We start from the raw sequence: 24,616 nt of genomic DNA on the forward strand, positions 1-24,616 counted from the left end.
CGGGTAAGAAAGCAACATAGACTTACAACCCGATTTTCTAAGTAAATGAGGGCCAATGTGACTAAGGTTGCAGACACTTGTGAGTTGTAGTGTGATCTTAGGCCACTTTAAATTATTATTATTTTTTTTTTTATGGCCAAAATCACTCTAGCACTGCCCTTTAAAGAGAACCTGTCATCAACCATATTTTCTTAACTCGCTTAGCTTATATTTCCTAACTACTCCTATCACCCCTCCTGCCAGTAAAGAAATACTTCCAAACTTTAAAAAGCTGTGTATCATACCTTTTCCCTTGCTCACATTGTGTGAGCTCCAGGCAGGAGAAAGTGGGTGTTCCCCAGCAGGCGCAACGTCACTGAAGCCTGTGAGAGCTGTGCCCCTGCCATGCCCCGCACGCACTTCCTGAGTTTGGTCTCCTGCCAGGAGGAGACCAAACTAAGGCCTTGTTTGCATTGCCATCAGACTCCACTATTCAGAGTTCTGTCTGCAATCTGGCCAGAAGGACGGGAATTTAGCGGAGAAAAAAAAATAGTGCAAGCTCTCTCTTTCTCTGCAAAAATTCTGTAAAATTGCCAGATCACCAACGGACCCCATTCAAGTGAAGAGGGGCTTTCGGGACCCGGCGTTAGCTGTTTGCATTAAACCTATTTTTCGGGATCCGCTTGGTTAAATTAAAAAAGCCGATCGGACACTTAAAAGGTTGGATGTAAACGGCTGTGTGAATCTAACCCAACTGTTTGACCTGCGCAGGGAACAGAGCCACCTAGTGGCCATTTTTTTCAATCACATTAAAAACAAAGGTTGAGAATTTTAACAGCAAGTAAATAGCAAAAGGTCTTATAATTACATAAAGAACAATAAATTAAAAGTTTAGATTAGTGACAGGTACTCATTTAACTTCAGTGAACGTTGGACACTTAATAATTGTAGGAAGTTTATATTCATTACTGCTGTCTGAGGAAGACCAAACAATATGGAACATCCCCTAAGGGTTTATTCAGACCTCCAAGGAGCATTATGGTAAGTAGAAATGAGCAAATTTACAGTAAATTCGATTCGTCTCGAACTTCTCGGCTCGGCAGTTGATGACATCCTGCATAAATTAGTTCAGCTTTCAGGTGCTCCGGTGGGCTGGAAAAGGTGGATACAGTCCTAGGAAAGAGTCTCCAGCCACCAGAGCACCTGAAAGCTGAACTAATTTATGCAGGATAAGTCATCAACTGCCGAGCCGAGAAGTTCTTGCTGAATCGATTTTACTGTAAGTTCGCTCATCTCTAATGGTAAGCTATGTTTCTCACTTCGGGGATGAGGGCCTTTGCTTTGGTGCCGGTTTCATAGGGATTATATTGTTTTTGCAGCACCCAGACCCCTCTGGTTCTACTAAACAGACAGATTGAGGTTTGCCTCATTAGAAGGGGGATTAAAAGTGTTGCAGCCACAAAAGACAGTAAAATACAGCTATATGACAACTGTAACCTTGATCTGCTGAGGTTAAAGGGGTACTCCACTGCCCCAGCGTCCAGAACATTTTGTTCTGAACGCTGGGCGCAGTCTGCGAGGGTCATGATTAGGGATTGGCAGATATTCACATTTTCTAAGTTATCGGCAATTACGTTGCTGATAATGCGGGCACTTTAAATCAATGAACTGCAGCGGCTTTTGCGGTGCCAGAGAACGCAGCCACATACTTCTCTCCGCCTGCCTGTCCCCTGAGTCCAACCGCCGCCGCTGCCCGATCCCCCTGCCTATCCTCAGCCACATACCGCCACTGCCCCCCCCCCCCCATCCCCGGTGTTATAATTACCTGTTCCTGGGGTCTGCACTACTTCTGGCTCCTGCGGCATCTGGCGCTGTTGCTGTGCGCAGCACAATGACGAGTGACGTCACCATCAGTGCGCACAGTGACAGCGCAGGACGCCGCCGGAGCCAGAAGTAGCGCGGACCCCAGGAACAGGTAATTATAACACTGGGGAGGCGATGGGGTGACAGAGGCATGTGGCCAGAGCATGGGGAGGCAATGGGGCAGCGGCGGCGGAATGTGGCCAGAGGATAGGTAGGGGGTCAGGCAGCTGTGGTGGTTGGACTCAGGACAGGCAGGGGGTCTTGAAATGCACAGAATATCGGCATAAGTTATCGGCTATCGGCCGTAATGTTTGCAAAATATCGGTATCAGCTGAAAACAATCAATATTGTTCGATTCCTAGTCGTGATGTCCTGCACACGCCCCCTAGTGATGCCATACCCCCTCCCATAGACTCTCATTGAGGGGGCATGGCCGACCCACGCAGAGTGAAAACAGTGTTCGGAACTAAATGCTGGCCAGTGGAGTACCCCTTTAAGGATTTTAGTTCTTTGTCAGTTTAGCTGCTAACACACTGTAGAAATGTGAATTGCAATAAAAACAAAACAATTTTGGAACTGTAAAAAAAAAAGAGGAATCTTGTTTATTATTTGGGCTCCTCTTCCTCCGGAGGCATCATCAGCATCTTCTCATATAGGGCATAATAGTGAGCGCTGATCGCCATACTGAGGACGGCTTGAAATAGGAAGAAATACTTCAGCTTGATAATGGCTGGTCTGTACAGGCTGATGCAGAAGCGGAACACGTCATTGGGCAGCGGCTTCTTGTCGTATCTGTCACAGAGGAAGAGAATGGTTTATTGTACTGACGATAGACGTCACACTGCAGCCACAACTAAGGGCTGAGCAGGTCCTGAGAATAATAATACAAGATAGGAATCCATAGGGAAAATGCACTAATCTGTCAGTACAGAGAGGTAGTGCAGATGACAACCATACTTACCAGATCCCGTTCTGTGCTCCGGTTCTCCCGCTATGTTCCTCTGTATCTTCCATTCCAGGGCCGACTTGGAGCATGGGCGGAGCTTCCCGATAACAGCGCCTGCTTCTCTGTCCTGCTGCTAGCAAACCCTGCCGGGCGGGGACCGAACCGGGGTGACCGGATATCGATCAGGCATCCCGCGCAAATGCCCGGGGGGGGGTCACACTTGCGATTTGCGCGATTTTGGGTCATTACGGGTCTATGGTAACCCGGAATATAAGGGGGATCGCGGTTGTCCAAGACACCCACAATCCCCCTGAAGGGATAGGAGTGAGGTGGCAGGGGTGCCACCCCTCCTATTGGTTGTCAGAAGCAACGACCAATAGGCGGGGCAGAACGGGGAAACGACAGAGGACAGACGTCGAAGTCCACTTACCCTGCGGCTGGCTCCCTGGATCCGACGGAAGCCGGTAAGTTGCCTAGAAACATCTTGAGAGATACAGTTTGAGATCACTATACAGTGGTCTCTATACTGTAGCACTCCAGATGTTGCAAAACTGCACATCCCAGCATGCCTAAACAGCTGTACTTTTGAAACCGCTGGAGGCACACTGGTTGGAAAATACTGAGTTAGGTAACTGAAGGTTTTGCAACCAGTGTGCCTCCAGCTGTTTCAAAAGAACAACAACTAGCATGTACGGTCTGTCAGTACATGCTGGGAGTTGTAGTTGTGAAACAGCTGGAGGTATGCCCCCCCCCATGTGAATGTACAGGGTACATTCACACGGGCAGGTTTACAGTAAGTTCCCTGCTTCAAGTTTGGGCTGCAGCAAATTTTTTGCCGCAGCGCAAACTCCTAGCGGGAAACTCACTGTAACCTGCCAGTGTGAATGTACCTTAAAAACACTACACTACACTAACACCTAATAAAGAGTAAAACACTACATATACACCCCCTTACACTGTTCCCCCCCCCAATAAAAATGAAAAACGTATTGTACGGCAGTGTTTCCAAAACGGAGCCTCCAGCTGTTGCAAAACAACAACTCCCAGTATTTCCAGATAGCCACTGACTGTCCAGGCATGCTGGGAGTTTTACAACAGCTGGAGGCACCCTGTTTGGGAATCACTGGCGTAGAATACCCCTATGTCCACCCCTATGCAATTCCTAATTTAGTCCTCAAATGCGCATGGAGCTCTCTCACTTCGGAGCCCTGTCGTATTTCAAGGCAACAGTTTAGGGCCACATATGGGGTATCTCCGTACTCGGGAGAAATTGCACTACAAGTTTTGGGGGGCTTTTTCTCCTTTTACCCCTTATGAAAAGGAAAAGTTGGGGCTACACCAGCCTGTTAGTGTAAACATTTTTTTTTTTTACACTAACATGCTGGTGTTGCCCTTTACTTTTTATTTTCACGAGGTAAAAGGAAAAAAAAAAAAGACCCCCAAAATTTGTAACGCAATTTCTCCTGAGTACGGAAATACCCCATATGTGGGCGTGAAAATGCTCTGCGGGCACACAACAAGGCTCAGGAGTGAGAGCGCACCATGTACATTTGAGTCCTAAATTGGTGATTTATACAGTGGTGTCTGATTTTACAGCGGTTCTGACATAAACCCAAAAAAATAAATACCATGTGACGCCATTTTGGAAACTACACCCCTCGCGGAATGTAACAAGGGGTATAGTGAGCCTGACCACCTCACAGGTGTTTGACAAATTTTCATTAAAGTTGGATGGGAAAATGAAAAAAATTTTTTTTTTCTCACTAAAATGCAGGCGTTACCCTAAATTTTTTATTTTCACAAGGGAAAATAGGAAAAAGCCCCCCAAAATTTGTAACCCCATCTCTTCTGAGTAAGAACATACCCCATATGTGGATGTAAAGTGCTCTGCGGGTGAACTACAATGCTCAGAGCTGTCACGCCCCCTCCCATAGGCTTGCATTGAGGGGCGGAGCATGATTTCACACGCCATCAGCCCTGTGGTCGCCGGTAATCAGACCCGGAGCGAACACGCTCCGGGGACTGATTTTAACTGGGGTGCCGCGTGCAAGATCACGGGGGTCCCCAGCAGTGGGACTTTGGATAGGGGATAAGATGTCTAAGCACCGGAGTACCCCTTTAATGCTTAAAGTGAAAGTGGTCAGATGTGCAAAAAACGCTCCGGTCCTACAGTGAAAAATGGCCTGGTCCCTAAGGGGTTAAAGGGCAAATGTCAAGAAATAGTTCCCCATACACAATTCCTAAGGCGACACAGTGGTTTACAATTTAGCCATACCTTTTTGCTGCTTTTTGGAAACCTTGATCAGGCTAATAAATGCCTTTTACCACTGTCAGCAACAGTGGGATAGGTGAGGCTATGCCCCGCGGCTGCCACGCCCATCCCCTGTAGGTCAAGCTGGGACCACTGTGTGATGGACACAGGTCCCAGCGCATGGGCCCCTAATCATTCTTAAGTGCGGGAGGCGAGTTTTTAGAACAAGCGCTCGCTTTGCCTATCCGACTGTTGCTGACAGTGATTTTTTTTTTTAGCCTGATCAAAGCTGCTAAAAAGCAGCAAAAGGTATGGCTAAACTGTAATCATGAACGACCGTCACCTTGGAAATACTTTAAAGGGGTACTCTGCTGCTTAGTGTTTGTTTGGAACAAACTGTTCCGAATGCTGGAGCCGGGAGTGCCTGACATCATAGCCCCGCCCCCACAATGCAAGTCTATGGGAGGGGGCATGACAACTGTCATGCCCCCTCCCATAGACTTGCATTGAGGGGGAGGGGCTATGAGGTCACAAGCTCCCATAGCCGGCTCCAGCATTCAGAACAGTTTGTTCCAAACACTGAGCAGCGGAGTACCCCTTTAATGGGGGACAATTTAATGACAGTTGCGCTTTAAGCCTCATTTACATATAAACAAACAGGCCACTGAAAGGTCTGCTTTATAGCGGTCAAAAACACCAAAAAGAAATGGTCTAACCAAAAATGTGCACCTCATGTCAAATACAAAACACCACAAAAATGGCACTGACAGGAAAAAATATGACAACTTTACCAATACAATACTACAGACATAAGACACTAACTGAAAAAGGAGATGTATGATGTAAAAAAAAATACTCCACAGGCCCTAAAATATGTCACTGGCAGGTATACAAAAGAAACGTAAAGTCAACATCCTGTACAGAGCAGACTATACAAGATTGTATCACTATGGAAATGTCACGCTTAGTCAGCCTACAATATAGCTGTATGGAGCCAAAACAATGCAATGCCCACCTCTATCTGATTATGTTGTGGTTATAGGTAACAGTTACCAAAGAACATGGCATATAACCATTTAAATGGGCACTCTCATTAAAGGGGTTGTGCGCTGCCCTGCAGTTCGGAGCTCCGCTCACAGCGTCCGAAAGTTCATTACTCTGAACGCTGTGTGCGGGCTTCCGTGTTCGCACCCGCACACAGCGTTCAGAGTAATGAACTTTCGGACGCTGTGAGCGGAGCTCCGAACTGCAGGGCAGCGCACAACCCCTTTAAAACTAATTTTAGCTATTGCGATCCTTATGGTAAATAAAAATCTTTCTAATCTACTTTAATAAAAATGAAGTTTTCTGTGTATTATTTGTGTTGCTGCCTTATCCAGTCATAGATCATCTCACACTGAACTGCTCTAGGCTGTGTGTAGCAAAGTGAGGGAGGAAGTTCTCCCCTGTATGGCTTCAGATGATGTCACGCCTGCTGGGGAATGCCCCTTCCAAGTCTGTGAATCTGACTGAGATTGAGCTGAAAATACAGAGCAATATGAAGGTAGAAAAATAAAATAATAATAAAAATAAAAGCAGAGGGTGGTTTATCATGATGGGGGCAGTGACCTGGGAGGATTATAAAATGTATCAAGTAAATGAGAGGAACTCTGTCACGCCCCCTCCCATAGACTTGCATTGAGGGGGCGGGGTGTGACACCATGAGAGGGGTAGGGCTGTGACGTCACAAGCTCCCGGCTCCAGCATTCGGAACAGTTTGTTCCAAACGCTGAGCAGAGGAATACCCCTTTAAAATTATAGGGACAGAAGGTAAGAATAAATGATATCACATGTCCAAGTGAACCCCCACAGCAGCAACACCGCTAACCCAGGCTGATGTGTCACAGTAATGGAGTAACACGTGAAACAGATACTACAAGTAAAGTCTCATCATACAGACCAGACCTGTGGAGCACCTAACAATTGTTTCACCATCTTTGCTTCCTCCCCCTGAAGAAGCAAAGAGGGAGAAACTATCGTCGGATGTGGGATATCATTCATTCTTGCCATCTTCATAGTGATGCAGTATAGTCTGCTCTGTACAGGATGTTGACTTTACATGTCTTTCGTATACCTGCTGGTGACGTATTTTAGGACCTGTGGAGTATTTTTTGTACATAATACATCTCCTTTTTAATAGTGTTTTATATATATACTAGCTGAGTACCCGGTGTTGCCCGGTTTTTCCTTCCTAATCCTTGTTAGGGAGGAAAATAAGCAAAGGAGGAAGCTTTTGACTTCATATCCCGTCCTCCTATCCCGTCCTCCTATCCCGTCCTCCTATCCCGTCCTCCTATCCCGTCCTCCTATCCCGTCCTCCTATCCCGACCTCCTTTCCCGACCTCCTTTCCCGACCTCCTATCCCGTCCACCTATCCCCACCTCCTATGTCGACCTCCTATCCCGACCTGTAATATGTGTACCAGTTATTGAAATATCTCCAGCCGTACAGAAGTTATGTGAGAACATACATTTCCCATTGATTTGAATGGGACTTTAAATGAAAACCCCGACCCTCACAAATGGGGTTAGTTAAGGGTTAAATTAACTATCCTATATTTCAAGTGGACATATAAGTAACATGTGACCAAGTGTTATGGAAATATCTCCAGCTGTTTGGAAGGTATGCAGTAACATATATTTCCCATAGACTTGTATGGGACTTTAAACATAAATCCCGCCCCTGGCAAATGGGGGTGAGTAAGGGTTAAATCACCTATCCTATGTTTGTTGTTGACATATAAGTAACATGTGTGCCAAGTTTCATGTTAATATCTTTAGCCGTTTGGACGTGATGCTGAAACATACACACATATATACATATACAAACACATTGAGTTTTATATATATATATATATATATATATATATATATATATATATATATATATATATATATATTATTGTATTAATAAAATATTAAGTTGTCATATTTTTTCAAATTATTTTACAGTCAGTTTTATTTTTTATTTTTTTTAACAAGGGTCATCAGACTATGAAACCTATTTCAAACTGTCTAATAAATGAACATATATTGGTAAATAGTTATTTTTCTACCTTCCTTTATTCTTTCAGGTTTTACTTCTCCTGTATTTTTTCATCCCAATGTTTATCCTGTGTCGGACTTCCTGTTCTTGTACAGGATAACAAACAGCCATCCCTAAGGCCATGGTCACACGTCAGAATCCGGCACGGAAATTCCGCTGCAGCAGGGTCCCATTTATTTCAACGGGACTCTGCTGCTCTGTGCACACAGCGGAATTTCCGTTCAAGATGTTTCCGGCACGGAAATTCCATTTTCCAGTCCGCACAAAGGAGGAACACGTCCATTCTTTGTGCAGAGTCTATGAGACGGCGCATTCCTGTGCAGTCCTAGCGCCAGCATATTATGCCGACGCTTTGAAGTTTGCAGAATGTCTGTTTCGTGCGGATATTCTGCCGTGTGAACATAGCCTTATCTCCCTCTCACTACACTTGATTGTAACCTCTCCTGTAATGGATGCATATATGTGTAGAAGTTTATGTACTATATACCGTACTTTTCGCTGTATAAGACTAACTTTTTCTTCCCCAAAACTGGGGGGAAAAAGTCGGTGCGTCTTATACGGCGAATACACCCCTATCGTGGCCGTCCCGGCAGCCATCAACGGCCGGGACCCGCGGCTAATACAGGACATCACCGATCGCAGTGATGCCCTGTATTAACCCTTCAGATGCGGCGATCAAAGCTGACCGCCGCGTCTGAAGGGAAAGTGACACTAACCCGGCTGTTCAGTCGGGCTGTTCGGGACCGCCGCGATTTCACCGCGGCGGTCCCGAACAGCCCGACTGAATAGCCGGGTTAGTGCTTACAGGACACCGGGAGGGACCTTACCTGCCTCCTAGGTGTCTGCTCCATTCAGAGATCCCCTGTATGGCCGGCGCTCTCCTTCCTCGTCATCACGTCGTCGCGTACGTGCGTCGGCGTGCGTAACGATGTGATGACGGCGACGGAGAGCGAGGATACCCGGCCGGCAGCAGAGACGTTCCGGAGCGACGGGGACACGGGGATGCTGGGAGTTGTAGTTTTGCAACATCTGGAGGTCCGCAGGTGGAAGACCACTATTGAGTTCAAAATCTTTATTTTTTTTGATTTTGCCCCTAAAAATTGAGTGCGTCTTATACGCCGGTGCGTCCTATAGGGCGAAAAAAACCGGTACGTAAAATGCCCATTTTGGACAAAGCCACCCCTTCCCCCCTAATGCCATTCTGCTCCTTCCTGTCTGACCCCCACCATCGAATAGAGGAGAATGCTGGCTAGCACGCAAGAGGACTTGAAGCCCGCTGGTGTTTAAAGGAGAACTCCAGAATATAAAAATTGTCCTCCATACTGCTGGCAATAAATAAATAAACAGGTACATACCTTCCTCTGCTCCCCTGGGGCCTCCGGTAACCGGCTCCGGTCTCCGCCGTGATCCTCTTCCTGGTTGCTGGTGGTCAGCGAGTCATACTGCGCTCAGCCCATCACCGGTCGCAGCGAAGTCCCAACTCAGCTGGCGATAGGCTGAGCGGCAGTGTGACATTTTCGGCCCCGGCAGCAGGTACTGGTGTAGTGAAGAGTTTTGTGTCTTGAAGTGTTCTCACACTGCCACTCAACCTATCTAGCCGAGTCAGGACTTCGCTGCGGCCGGTCATTGGCTGAGCTCAGTATGACTCGCCGACCACCGGCAACCAGGAAGAGGATAGTGGCGGTGACCAGAGCCGGTTACCAGAGACCCTGGGGGAGTGAAGGACGGTATGTACATTTTTTTTTTTTTTTTACTGCCGGCAGTATGGGGGACAATTTTTATATTCTGGAGTTCTCCTTTAACAAAGGACTATACCTTATATGGATGCCAGGACTAATAACATCCCCCCCCCCTTGTGAGGGTGGGAACGTTTGTTAATTGCAGTGGTGATATAAGGTTAAATGGTTTGCAATAAAGGGCAGAGTGGAAGCAGAACTTTGAGGTATTTGAAACTGACATGGCTCCGTTTGACTTACTTCAGTATAGGGGATTCTGTATATGAATTTGGCCGGTAGTAAGATAGTTACAAGATCACTGATAAAATCCATGTCACTCCCACATAGTGGGAGAAAGATAGAGTTGTCTGAATTCCCAGCTAGAGTGTATAAAAGGAACAGGAAGTCTCTTACAGGTACACCAGACAGTAAGTCGGGCTGTAAACAACAGAGCAGACAGTTTTTGGCATAAAAGAAAACACAAAAGACCACAGAAAGGTAGCACAACAAACACTTATTGGTAAATGAGGTTATTTATTAAACAGTTGAAAATAGGTTTTAAGCGAATATGGATTTACTTACTTTAGAAAGTATATTGTGCTCATGAATGCAGCTAAGGACGCCGAACCCAGACCTCCCACTATGGTTCCGATGCAGGTGCCACGCAGAGTGTTACATAGGGAACACTTCATCTTACCTGCGGCGTAGATAAAGCAACTGTTACAATACACACAACATAAGTAAGGGACAACAGCTAGAACTAAATATCCCCAAACCATTCAAAGTGTTTAAAGGGGTACTCCGGGGGAAATTATTATTATTATTATTATTTTTAAATTAACTGGTGCCAGAAAGTTAAACAGATATATAAATTACAACAGCGGCAGAAGAGCGTGTTCGTCGGAGCACTCGCCTCAGACACCAGGTATATCGTGCAGAAGAAATCTTTTATTTAATCTTTCCAAGACTGGATACAAATGCAGGGAGGAGGAGATGGGAAGGAGTGGGTGGACTACAACCGGTGGGTGACCGTTATCGCGCCGGAGGGGCCTGACGAAGCGCTAAGGCGCGATAACAGACCGTCACCCACCGGTTGTAGTCCAATCCTGACGTATTTCAAGGCAACAGTTTAGGGCCACATATGGGGTATTTCCGTACTCAGGAAAAATTGCCTAATAAATTTTGGGGAGTTTTTCTCCTTTTACCCCTTATGAAAAGGTACAGTTGGGGTCTACTCCAGCAGGTTATTTATTTATTTTTATTTTTTTACACTAACATGCTGGTGTTGCCCCATACTTTTCATTTTCACAAGAGGTAAAAGGAAAAAAAGACCCCCAAAATTTGTAAAGCAATTTCTTCTGAGTACGTGGGCCATATGTGGGCGTAAAATGCTCTGCGGGCGCACAACAAGGCTCAGGAGTGAGAGCGCACCATGTACATTTGAGGTGATTTGCACAGGGGGTGGTTGATCGTTACAACGGTTCTGACAGACGCAAAAAACAAACAAACAAACACCCACATGTGACCCCCTTTTGAAAACTACACCCCTCACAGAACGTAACAAGGGGTATAGTGAGCCTTAACACCCCACAGGTGTTTGACGACTTTTCGTTAAAGTTGGAGGTGAACATTTTTGCTGGTGTTATCCCAAATTTTTCATTTTTACAAGGGGTAATAGGAAAAAAGCCCCCCAAAATTTGTAACCCCATTTCTTCCGAGTATATAAATACCCCATATCTGGATATAAAGTGCTCTGAGGGCGAACTACAATGATCAGAAGAGAAGGAGCGCCATTGTACTTTTGTAGAGAGAATGTGTCCGGAATTGAAGGCCATGTGCGTTTACAAAGCCCCCATAGTGCCAGAACAATGGACCCCCCCCGACATGTGACCCCATTTTGGAAACTACACCCCTCATGTAATGTAATAAGGGGTACAGTGAGCATTTATGCCCCACAGGTGTCTGACAGATTTTTAGAACAGTGGTCCGTGAAAATGCACAGCCCACTGTTCCAAAGATCTGTCAAACGCCAGTGGGGTGTAAATACTCACTGCACCCCTTATTAAATTCTGTGAGGTGTGTAGTTTCCAAAATAGGGTCACATGTGGAGGGGGTTCACTGTTCTGGCACCACAGGGGGCTTTGTAAACGCACATGGCCCCTGAATACTATTCCAAACAAATTCTCTCTCCAAAAGCCCAATGACGCTCCTTCTCTTCTGAGCATTGTAGTGCGCCCGCATATCACTTTACATCCACACATGGGGTATTTATATACTCAGAAGAAATGGGGCTAAAAATTTTGGGAGGATTTTTCTCCTATTTCCCTTTGGGAAAATGAAAAATTCAGGGTAACAAGCATTTTGGTGAAAAAAAAAAAAAAATCTAATTTTTCATTTACACATCCAACTTTAGCGGAAAATTATGAAACACGATATGAATTTTTCCCATACCACAATACCGGTTGGGCCCCCCCCCTCAAATTAATGAATTATCAGCCGCAGCGCGCGGTCCCCACATCGGGCAACTAATCATATGTAACCCGCGGCGCTGTTCTGCTTCTCCCCCTGCTTTATCAGCCCAGCGCTGCGCTGTCCCCCACATCGGGGGGGGGGGGGGGGGGGGGGGACGACGACTAATCATATGTGACCCGCGAACGCTGCTTCTCTCCCCCCCACCAAAAAATTATCAGCCACTGCACTGTACTGTACTATCAAGTGCCCGGGCTTCAGAAATAAACAAAATAAACTTTAACTCGCCTTCCTACGGTCCCTCCGCTGCTCTTGCTGCTTCCTGGGGATGGGAATGTCACAGAGCCGTCAGCCTATCACCGGCCGCAGAGACGTCCCGCCTCAGCCGGCGATAGGCCTCGGCCGGCTTCTTACATGACAGTGCGCTCAGCCTATCACTGGCCGAGGTGGGACATCTCTGCATCTGGTGATAGGCTGACAGCTCTGTGACGTTCCCATCCCCAGGAAGCAGCATGAGGCTCGCATCGCTGGACCTTGAGGCCAGTAACGGGGGAACGTAGGAAGGGGAGTTAAAGTTTATTTTGTTTATTTTTGCAGCCCGGGCACAGGATAGTACAGTACAGTGCAGCAGCTATTAATTACCCGATGTGGGGGATAGCGCAGCGCTGGGCTGATAAACCGGGGTATTTAAATATTGTTAAATACCGTGGAACCGCCATAATACAGTGATACACATTTTTGGTCATACCGCCCAGCTCTAGGCTCACTGTACCCCTTGTTACGTTCCTTGAGGGGTGTAGTTTCCAAAATAGTATGCCATGTTAGTTTTTTTTTGCTGTTCTGGCATCATGGGGGGCTTCCTAAATGGGACATGCCCCCCAAAAAACATTTCAGAAAAACTCACCTCTCCAAAATCCCAATGTCACTCCTTCGCTTCTGAGCCCTCTAATGCACCCACAAAGCACTTTACATCCACATATGAGGTATTTCCTTACTTGAGAGAAATTGGGTTACACATTTTTGGGGGCCTTTTCTCCTTTTACCCCTTGTAAAAATTCAAAAACTGGGTCTATAAGAACAGGTTAGTGTAAAAAAAAAAAAAATGGAGATATTGAATTTTCTCCTTCACTTTGCTTCCATTCCTGTGAAACACCTAAAGGGTTAACACACTTACTGAATGTCATTTTGAATACTTTGAGGGGTGAAGTTTTTATAATGGGGTCATTTGTGGGGTATTTCTAATATGAAGGCCCGTCAAATCCACTTCAAAACTGAACTGGTCCCTGAAAAATTCCAATTTAGAAATTTTTTTGAAAAAACCTGTCAACTTTTTAATGAAAATATAAAGTAGACATATTGTATTTGTGAATCAATATATAATTTATTTCGTATGTCTAGTTTCCTTACAAGCAGAGAGCTTCAAAGTTAGAAAAATGCAAAATTTTCAAATTTGGATAGGGGATAAGATGTCTAAGCACCGGAGAGAACCCCTTTAATGCTTAAAGTGACAGCAGTCACATGTGCAAAAAATACTTGGGTCCTTAACCTCTTAAGAACCATGACGTACCGGTACGTCATGAGTCCGCTCCTGTTCTATAACGCGGGGGCACGGTCGGGCACGGTACCTAGCAATGCTATTAACCCTTTAGATGCGCCGTTCAAAGTTGATCGCCGCGTCTAAAGTGTAACTAAACTAATGCCGTTTAGCTCGGGGCTGTTCTGGATCGCCGCTGTGAAATCGCGGCATCCCGAACAGCTGTAGGACACAAGGAGGGTCCCCTTACCTGCTTCCTGGTGTCCGATCGTCGAATGACTGCTCAGTGCCTGAGATCCAGGCATGAGCAGTCAAGCGGCAGAATCATTGATCAATGGTTTCCTATGAGAAACCAGTGATCAATGTGAAAGATCAGTATGTGCAGTGTTATAGCCACTAGAGGGGGCTATAACACTGCAAAAAAAAAAAAAAAGTTAAGATAATTTAACCCCTCCCCTAATAAAAGTTTGAATCACCCCCCTTTTCACATAAAAAAACAAAAAAAAAACTGCGTAAATAAAAATAAAATTAAACACATGTGGTATCGCGGCATGAGGAAATGTCCGTATTATAAAAATATATCATTAATTTAACTGCTCGGTCAATGGCGTTCGCATCAAAAAATTCCAGAGTCCAAAATAGCGTATTTCTGGTCAAAATGAACCCTGATACCGCCCCATACACGGAAAAATAAAGTTATAGGGGTCAGAAGATGACATTTTTAAACGTATACATTTTCCTGCATGTAGTTATGATTTTTTTCAGAAGTCCGACAAAATCAAACCTATATAAGTAGGGGATCATTTTAACCGTATGGACCTACAGAATAATGATAAGGTGTCATTTTTACCGAAAATGGACTGTGTAGAAATGGAAGCCCCAAAATTTACTAAATGGTGTTTTTTCTTAAATTTTGTCGCACAAAGATTTTTTTTCCCCGTTTCGCTGTAGATTTTTGGGTAAAATGACTGATGTCATTACAAAGTAGAATTGGCGACGCAAAAAATAAGCCATCATATGGATTTTTAGGTGCAAAATTGAAAGAGTTATAATTTTTTAAAGGTAAGGAGGAAAAAAACGAAAGTGGAAAAACCCCGGGTCCTTAAGGGGTTAAAGCCAAAATGGGCTTGGTCCTCAAGGACTCAAGATTATTCCATTTTTTGCACTTTCGTTTTTTCCTCCTTACATTTTAAAAACCATAACCCTTTCAATTTCGCACCTAAAAATCCATATGATGGCTTATTTTTTGCGCCACCAATTCTACTTTGTAATGACGTCAAGTCATTTTACCCAAAAATCTACAGCGAAATGGAAAAAAAATTCATTGTGCGACAAAATTGAAGAAAAAAAATGCTATTTTTTAACTTTTGCGGGCTTCCGTTTCTACGCAGTACATTTTTCGGTAAAATGACACCTTATCTTTATTCTGTAGGTCCATACGGTTAAAATGATCCCCTACTTATATAGGTTTGATTTTGTCGTACTTCTAGAAAAATCATAACTACATGCACAAAAATGAATACATTTAAAATTGTCATCTTCTGACCCCTATACCTTTTTTATTCTTAGTACAGGGCGGTATCAGGGCTCATTTTTTGCGCCGTGATCTGAAGTTTTTAACGTTTTTTGCATTGATTGGACTTTTTAATCAAGATATAAAAAGTGACCAAAAATACGCTCTTTTGGACTTTGAATTTTTTTGCGTGTACGCCATTGACCGTGCGGTTTAATTAACTATATATTTTTCTAGTTCGGACATTTACGCACGCGGCGATACCACATATGTTTATTTTATTTACACAGTTTTTTTTAAATGGGAAAAGGGAGTAGATTCCTACTTTTATTAGGTAGGTGTTAAAGGGGTATTCCAGGAAAAAAAACTTTTTTTTATATATATATATATAACTTAACTTCAGAAGCTCATAAGTACTGAAATGATTAAGATTTTTTAATAGAAGTAATTTACAAATCTGTTTAACTTTCTGGAGCCAGTTGAGATATATATATATATATATATCTCAACTGGCTCCAGAAAGTTAAACAGATTTGTAAATTACTTCTATTAAAAAATCTTAATCATTTCAGTACTTATGAGCTTCTGAAGTTAAGGTTGTTCTTTTCTGTCTAAGTGCTCTCTGATGACACGTGTCTCGGGAAACGCCCAGTTTAGAAGCAAATCCCCATAGCAAACCTCTTCTAAACTGGGCGTTTCCCGAGACACGTGTCATCAGAGAGCACTTAGACAGAAAAGAACAACTTTAACTTCAGAAGCTCATAAGTACTGAAAGGATTAATATTTTTTAATAGAAGTAATTTACAAATCTGTTTAACTTTCTGGAGCCAGTATATATATATATATATATATATATATAAATATAAGTTTTTTCCTGGAATAGCCCTTTAAATGATCTTTATTAACCTTTGTTTTCACACTTTTTGACACGGCAATGACCAGTGTTATTTTTATTATTGCTCAAACCTGGATTTCAGGCTTGGAGCAATCAATTGCCAATCGGACGTGCCGGAGGCAGGGAACGGACCCTTCGCTCGCATTCTAGTTGATCGGGACATTGAGATTTCACCACGATGGTCCCGATCAGCCAGACTGAGTTGTCGGTAGTGTATTTTTATTACTTAAGACGCGGCGATCAACTTTGAACACCGCATCTAAAGGGTTAATAGTGCGCGGCACAACAATCGGTGCCGCACGCTATGAGCCCAGGGTCCCGGCTTTCATTAGCTGCCGGGACCGACCCGCTATGACCGCGCGTTATAGACCGGGACTGGGCGCAGGGCGTAGATGTACACCCTGCGTCCTTAAGAGGTTAAGGGGTTAATAGAAGTCATTTACAAATCTTTCTTGAGTCATTTGATATGAAAAAAAAACATTTTTTTCATGCAATATCCCTTTAAAACCACCAACATAATCTGTGTAGTGATGGGTCTTATAGGGATTGTACAGTGGTCCCTCAAGTTACAATATTAATTGGTTCCAGGACGACCATTGTATGTTGAGACCAGAACTCTATGGAAACCTGGTAATTGGTTCTGAAGCCACCAAAATGTCACCCAAAAATAGGAAAAAGTGAGAATTAAAGAAAAATAAGTAGATAACTAATATAGATAAACCAAATCCTTACATATAAAAGTAAGAAAGATCTGCTGGAAGCTGTAATCACTGTCTATGTCAGTGTTTCCCAACCAGGGTGCCTCCAGCTGTTGCAAAACTACAACTCCCAGCATGCCCGGACAGCCAAAGGCTGTCCGGGCATGCTGGGAGTTGTAGTTTTGCAACAGCTGGGGGCACCCTGCTTGGAAAAAACTGGTCTATATAGAGGACAGGAGCTTCTTCGGGGTCCTGTACAGTACACAATGTCCTAAAAATGTAAAATGGAGCCGCCCTCACCTTATGTCCAAAGGAGCAGCTAACCCTGGTACAGGTAAAGAGTACAGAACATGTAATACCTCCCTGTACTGTAGGGGGCGCTACCAGACACCAGTCAGTGCATACACATCAGTAATACAGGTAAAGAGTAGTACAGAACATGTAATACCTCCCTGTACTGTAGGGGGCGCTACCAGACATCAGTCAGTGCATACGCTTCAGTAATACAGTGGTTTTACCAGTAAATTGCCCATTCTGATTGGTCAGTTCTCTCGGCTATTGACAAGTTTCACAGATCTGGACTGTCTTTTTCCAGAGTGTCATTGTATGTTGAGTCTGGTTTCAACTTACAATGGTCCAGAAAAGACCATTGTATGTTGAAACTATTGTATGTTGAGGCCAATGTAAGTTGAGGGATCACTGTATATGGATTTCCAGAAAAAAAGTGTCAACTAAATATCCCAAATATATCATTGTAATCCCTACATGTTGTACGTGATTATACTTTACCAGCCATGATGGCTTTGGGTATAGCCATATGATAGAGGGCCGTGGTCTGGAACAGCGGCAACGTGCTAACAATGAGAGAGGAAACCAAGAAGCCCCGCCGGACCTTCATCAATTCTCTGAAGACCCTGTTACACAGCAGTCCAGACGTAGATGCGCTTAACCCTATCACCAGACTCCCATACTGGAAATAACTCCTAAGGGACAGAAAAAGGGAGGATATCAATGAAATTTATTGACACCAAAGAGACAATGCAAATATATTTCCAGCAATTTTCCATTTTTACACAATTTTTTTCCTCCTCGCCTTCTAATGGCCATAGAAGAGACAGGCGCTCCATAGAGTAGTACCGTAGAGATCCCGTGGTGAGATTATAATATGAATAAATTGCTCAACCTGGGTGGTTGTGAAGCTTCATACTAGGGATCGACCGATATCGTTTTTTAGGGCCAATACCGATAATCGGTGGAGGTTAGGGCCGATAGCCGATAACTTATACCGGAATATCGGTATAAGTTATCGGCTATTTATCCCCCCGCGACCCTGCTGCAGATCATTGATTTAAACGGGGCGCTTTAAATCAATGCATTGGCTTTTGCGGTGCCATAGGCCGCCACCACCACCCGCTTCTCTCCTACCTGTCAGTGTGGTCCGGGCCATCCATCCTTCCTGTAGTGTCCGGTGGCATTCCGGGTGGAGGGTGAACCGGTCCGAGCTGTCCTTCTTCTCCGGGGGTCATCTTCTCCACTCCTGGCAGGCTACGGCCTAGTATGCTGCATAGATGCCGCTGCGCAGTGACGCCCGTGCGCAGCGACGCACCTGACGTCACGGCGTAGCGGCGTCTATGCAGCGTACTAGGCCGGAGCCTGCCCGGAGTGCAGAAGATGACCCCCGGAGAAGAAGGACAGCTCGGACCGGTTCACCCTCCACCCGAAATGCCGCCGGACACTACAGGAAGGATGGATGGCCCGGACCACCCCCATTACGGGTAAGTTAAAAAAAAATTATTGACTCGGAGGGTGGGGGAGGGGCCCGACCGGTATAGCGGTATGGGCAAAAATCCATACCATGGGAGGAAAAAAAAAAAAACGTATCCAGTTCATACCGGTATACCGCCCAGCACTACGGTGGGGGGTGCGACGCAGTGCGGTGGGTCGGGGGGGCGGTCGCGGTGGGGGTGGTGCGGGGCATTATCGGCTAGGTAATTGCCAATACCGATAATGCCCAAAATCGTGATTGTCGGCCATACCGATAATCGGTCGATCCCTACTTCATACACAACGATATAAGCATAGAATGATCCTAGGTCGTCTGCTGCCCTCCGGTAGATATACGGCAATATCAGGGAAAGACTTCAAAAGGAACCCATGGTGCCGGGTTCCTTTTGAAGTCTTTCCCTGATATTCTAATCGCCATAACGGTTTAAATTTTCCATCTACAGACCCATATACGGGCAATTGTAATCAACACTTTTACCCATATTCCAAATAATAATAATAATAATAATAAAAATAAAAAATTGGCATTGAGATCATGTTTGGGATTTGGGGGTGGGGGTGGTTGTTAAGTGGTAAAACGTTTAAGAAAACAAAAAAAATAAATAAAAAATAAAAAGTATGTAAAACAAAATCCAAGAAGGCCAATGTCAAATACAGCTGCAACGAGTGAGCAGCAAAAACCACAACAACTGTAGTTGTTCCTGCCTTCCCCATCCATAAAAACAAATAGTTAAAAGTTAATCCCTAAATTGTAATCTCAGAATGATGTCACTAACAGGCCACTCCCCTCTTAATGGACCGTTCCCCTCCTCACAGGCCCCTCCGCTCTCCACAGGCCCCTCCTCTTAAATAACCCGCCCCTCCTTTCCACACTGATACTTACTGATCAAGTGCAGGAAGCTGAGTGAATCTCAACTGTAGGAGCTTCTCAAATTCACTCTGAGGACGTCTCACAGATCCCATGATGGCGTCCGGCCGACTGACATGTGCTGTAACCCTGGAACACACAGCACACGGGATGAAAACCATAGAATACAACAAGGGCGCTCACTGAGAGACAGATCCCCTATACTACCCCACACAGGAGAGATCCCCTATACTACCCCACACAGGAGAGATCCCCTATACTACCCCACACAGGAGAGATCCCCTATACTACCCCACACAGGAGAGATCCCCTATACTACCCCACACAGGAGAGATCCCCTATACTACCCCACACAGGAGAGATCCCCTATACTACCCCACACAGGAGAGATCCTCTATACTACACCACACAGGAGAGATCCTCTATACTACACCACACAGGAGAGATCCCCTATACTACCCCACACAGGAGAGATCCCCTATACTACCCCACACAGGAGAGATCCCCTATACTACACCACACAGGAGAGATCCTCTATACTACACCACACAGGAGAGATCCTCTATACTACCCCACACAGGAGAGATCCCCTATACTACCCCACACAGGAGAGATCCCCTATACTACACCACACAGGAGAGATCCTCTATACTACACCACACAGGAGAGATCCCCTATACTACCCCACACAGGAGAGATCCCCTATACTACCCCACACAGGAGAGATCCTCTATACTACACCACACAGGAGAGATCCCCTATACTACACCACACAGGAGAGATCCCCTATACTACCCCACACAGGAGAGATCCTCTATACTATACCACACAGGAAAGATCCTCTATACTACACCACACAGGACAGATCCTCTATACTACACCACACAGGACAGATCCTCTATACTACACCACACAGGAGAGATCCCCTATACTACCCCACACAGGAGAGATCCTCTATACTATACCACACAGGAAAGATCCTCTATACTACACCACACAGGACAGATCCTCTATACTACACCACACAGGAGAGATCCTCTATATTACACCACACAGGAGAGATCCTCTATATTACACCACACAGGAGAGATCCTCTATACTACACCACACAGGACAGATCCTCTATACTACACCACACAGGAGAGATCCTCTATACTACACCAAACAGGAGAGATCCTCTATACTACACCACACAGGAGAGATCCTCTATACTACACCACACAGGAGAGATCCCCTATACTACCCCACACAGGAGAGATCCCCTATACTACCCCACACAGGAGAGATCCTCTATACTATACCACACAGGAAAGATCCTCTATACTACACCACACAGGACAGATCCTCTATACTACACCACACAGGACAGATCCTCTATACTACACCACACAGGAGAGATCCTCTATATTACACCACACAGGAGAGATCCTCTATACTACACCGCACAGGACAGATCCTCTATACTACACCACACAGGACAGATCCTCTATACTACACCACACAGGACAGATCCTCTATACTACACCACACAGGACAGATCCTCTATACTACACCACACAGGAGAGATCCTCTATACTACACCACACAGGAGAGATCCTCTATACTACACCCCACAGGAGAGATCCTCTATACTACACCACACAGGAGAGATCCTCTATACTACACCACACAGGACACATCCTCTATACTACACCACACAGGACAGATCCTCTATACTACACCACACAGGAGAGATCCTCTATACTACACCACACAGGAGAGATCCTCTATACTACACCACACAGGAGAGATCCTCTATACTACACCACACAGGAGAGATCCTCTATACTACACCACACAGGAGAGATCCCTCTATACTACATCACACAGGAGAGATCCCTCTATACTACATCACACAGGAGAGATCCTCTATACTACACCACACAGGACAGATCCTCTATACTACACCACACAGGACAGATCCTCTATACTACACCACACAGGACAGATCCCTCTATACTACATCACACAGGAGAGATCCTCTATACTACACCACACAGGAGAGATCCTCTATACTACACCACACAGGAGAGATCCTCTATACTACACCACACAGGAGAGATCCCTCTATACTACATCACACAGGAGAGATCCCTCTATACTACATCACACAGGAGAGATCCCTCTATACTACATCACACAGGAGAGATCCTCTATACTACACCACACAGGAGAGATCCTCTATACTACACCACACAGGAGAGATCCTCTATACTACACCACACAGGAGAGATCCTCTATACTACACCACACAGGAGAGATCCTCTATACTACACCACACAGGAGAGATCCTCTATACTACACCACACAGGACAGATCCTCTATACTACACCACACAGGAGAGATCCTCTATACTACACCACACAGGAGAGATCCTCTATACTACACCACACAGGAGAGATCCTCTATACTACACCACACAGGAGAGATCCTCTATATTACACCACACAGGAGAGATCCTCTATACTACACCACACAGGAGAGATCCTCTATACTACACCACACAGGAGAGATCCCTCTATACTACATCACACAGGAGAGATCCTCTATACTACACCACACAGGAGAGATCCTCTATACTACACCACACAGGAGAGATCCTCTATACTACACCACACAGGAGAGATCCTCTATACTACACCACACAGGACAGATCCTCTATACTACACCACACAGGAGAGATCCCCTATACTACACCACACAGGAGAGATCCTCTATACTACACCACACAGGAGAGATCCTCTATATTACACCACACAGGAGAGATCCTCTATACTACACCACACAGGACAGATCCTCTATACTACACCACACAGGACAGATCCTCTATACTACACCACACAGGAGAGATCCTCTATACTACACCACACAGGAGAGATCCTCTATACTACACCACACAGGACAGATCCTCTATACTACACCCCACAGGACAGATCCTCTAAACTACACCCCACAGGACAGATCCTCTATACTACACCACACAGGAGAGATCCTCTATACTACACCACACAGGAGAGATCCTCTATACTACACCACACAGGAGAGATCCTCTATACTACACCACACAGGACAGATCCTCTATACTACACCACACAGGAGAGATCCTCTATACTACACCACACAGGACAGATCCTCTATACTACACCACACAGGAGAGATCCTCTATACTACACCACACAGGACAGATCCTCTATACTACACCACACAGGACAGATCCTCTATACTACACCACACAGGACAGATCCTCTATACTACACCACACAGGAGAGATCCTCTATACTACACCACACAGGACAGATCCTCTATACTACACCACACAGGAGAGATCCTCTATACTACACCACACAGGACAGATCCTCTATACTACACCACACAGGACAGATCCTCTATACTACACCACACAGGAGAGATCCTCTATACTACACCACACAGGAGAGATCCTATATACTACACCCCACAGGAGAGATCCTCTATACTACACCACACAGGAGAGATCCTCTATACTACACCACACAGGACACATCCTCTATACTACACCACACAGGACACATCCTCTATACTACACCACACAGGAGAGATCCTCTATACTACACCACACAGGAGAGATCCTCTATACTACACCACACAGGAGAGATCCTCTATACTACACCACACAGGAGAGATCCTCTATACTACACCACACAGGAGAGATCCTCTATACTACACCACACAGGAGAGATCCTCTATACTACACCACACAGGACAGATCCTCTATACTACACCACACAGGAGAGATCATCTATACTACACCACACAGGACAGATCCTCTATACTACACCACACAGGAGAGATCCTCTATATTACACCACACAGGAGAGATCCTCTATACTACACCACACAGGACAGATCCTCTATACTACACCACACAGGAGAGATCCTCTATACTACACCACACAGGAGAGATCCTCTATACTACACCACACAGGAGAGATCCTATATACTACACCCCACAGGAGAGATCCTCTATACTACACCACACAGGAGAGATCCTCTATACTACACCACACAGGAGAGATCCCCTATACTACACCACACAGGAGAGATCCCCTATACTACACCACACAGGAGAGATCCTCTATATTACACCACACAGGACAGATCCTCTATACTACACCACACAGGAGAGATCCTCTATACTACACCACACAGGAGATATCCTCTATACTACACCACACGGGAGAGATCCTCTATACTACACCCCACAGGAGAGATCCTCTATACTACACCACACAGGACAGATCCTCTATACTACACCACACAGGACAGATCCTCTATACTACACCACACAGGAGAGATCCCCTATACTACACCACACAGGAGAGCTCCTCTATACTACACCACACAGGACAGATCCTCTATACTACACCACACAGGAAACATCCATTTTTTTTTATTTTTTTATCTGTACAAATAATTTTGTAGCTGATTTGCTAATGCATTTCTACAATATTCTAGAACAGTGGTCTCCAACCTGCGGACCTCCGGATGTTGCAAAACTACAACTCCCAGCATGCCCGGACAGCCAACGGCTGTGCGGGCATGCTGGGAGTTGTCGTTTTGCAACATCTGGAGGTCCGCAGGTTGGAGAGCACTGTTCTAGAAGACAGATATAATGCATGATATAGGCTCTGTGTCCTGATATAACCATAACCCGCACACATTAGGTCCCGTATACTCCTTATGAACATGCCGGTGCCGTAAAGCAGGTCGCCGTCACCCGTCCATCCTCACCTGCCCGGCGCCGCTCACCCTTCACCTTCACACCCGTGTATCCCCGGGCGCAGCCATCTTGGCCGTCACGTGGGCGGGCGGCGGAGTCATGTGACCGCGCAGACGCCTGGACCAGCTGCAGCCTGTGCTCTGTGTGTGACATGACCCGCGCTGTGTGTGATGACAGGAGGGAGATCAGCAGCGCCCCCTGCAGCCATGTGTGATCCT

At 45.4% G+C, this 24,616-nt stretch overlaps 1 protein-coding gene across 3 annotated transcripts; it reads right to left on the reverse strand.

Annotated features, from left to right (window-relative positions):
• Positions 1–2,410: 2,410 nt before the first annotated feature.
• LOC130358296 (transmembrane protein 126A-like) lies at positions 2,411–24,547 on the reverse strand. Of its 3 annotated transcripts, none has more exons than XM_056561383.1 (5): positions 24,410–24,547; positions 19,616–19,729; positions 17,737–17,930; positions 10,421–10,535; positions 2,411–2,634 (listed from the first exon to the last, which is right to left on the reverse strand). In XM_056561383.1, the coding sequence occupies exons 2-5, from the start codon at positions 19,693–19,695 to the stop codon at positions 2,448–2,450; spliced, it is 576 nt and encodes a 191-aa protein (XP_056417358.1). In that variant the 5' UTR covers positions 19,696–19,729; positions 24,410–24,547; the 3' UTR covers positions 2,411–2,447. The 3 variants fall into 3 exon arrangements, with proteins under 3 accessions (XP_056417358.1, XP_056417357.1, XP_056417359.1); XM_056561382.1 differs by lacking the exon at positions 24,410–24,547 and adding an exon at positions 24,338–24,403; XM_056561384.1 differs by lacking the exon at positions 24,410–24,547 and adding an exon at positions 24,369–24,390.
• Positions 24,548–24,616: the final 69 nt, after the last annotated feature.

The sequence above is a fragment of the Hyla sarda genome, chromosome 2 (assembly GCF_029499605.1).
Source record: "Hyla sarda isolate aHylSar1 chromosome 2, aHylSar1.hap1, whole genome shotgun sequence".
Classification (NCBI taxonomy): domain Eukaryota; kingdom Metazoa; phylum Chordata; class Amphibia; order Anura; family Hylidae; genus Hyla; species Hyla sarda.

What these genes read in the sequence shown, in the direction of transcription:
- LOC130358296 (XM_056561382.1), bottom strand. Translation starts at nt 24,366, where the DNA reads ATGTTCATAAGGAGTATACGGGACCTAAT. An exon ending in AGGAGTATACGGGACCTAAT is followed by an intron (nt 19,730 to 24,337) that starts GTGTGCGGGTTA and finishes TGTGTGTTCCAG; the next exon opens with GGTTACAGCACATGTCAGTC. An exon ending in CAGCTTCCTGCACTTGATCA is followed by an intron (nt 17,931 to 19,615) that starts GTAAGTATCAGT and finishes TCTGTCCCTTAG; the next exon opens with GAGTTATTTCCAGTATGGGA.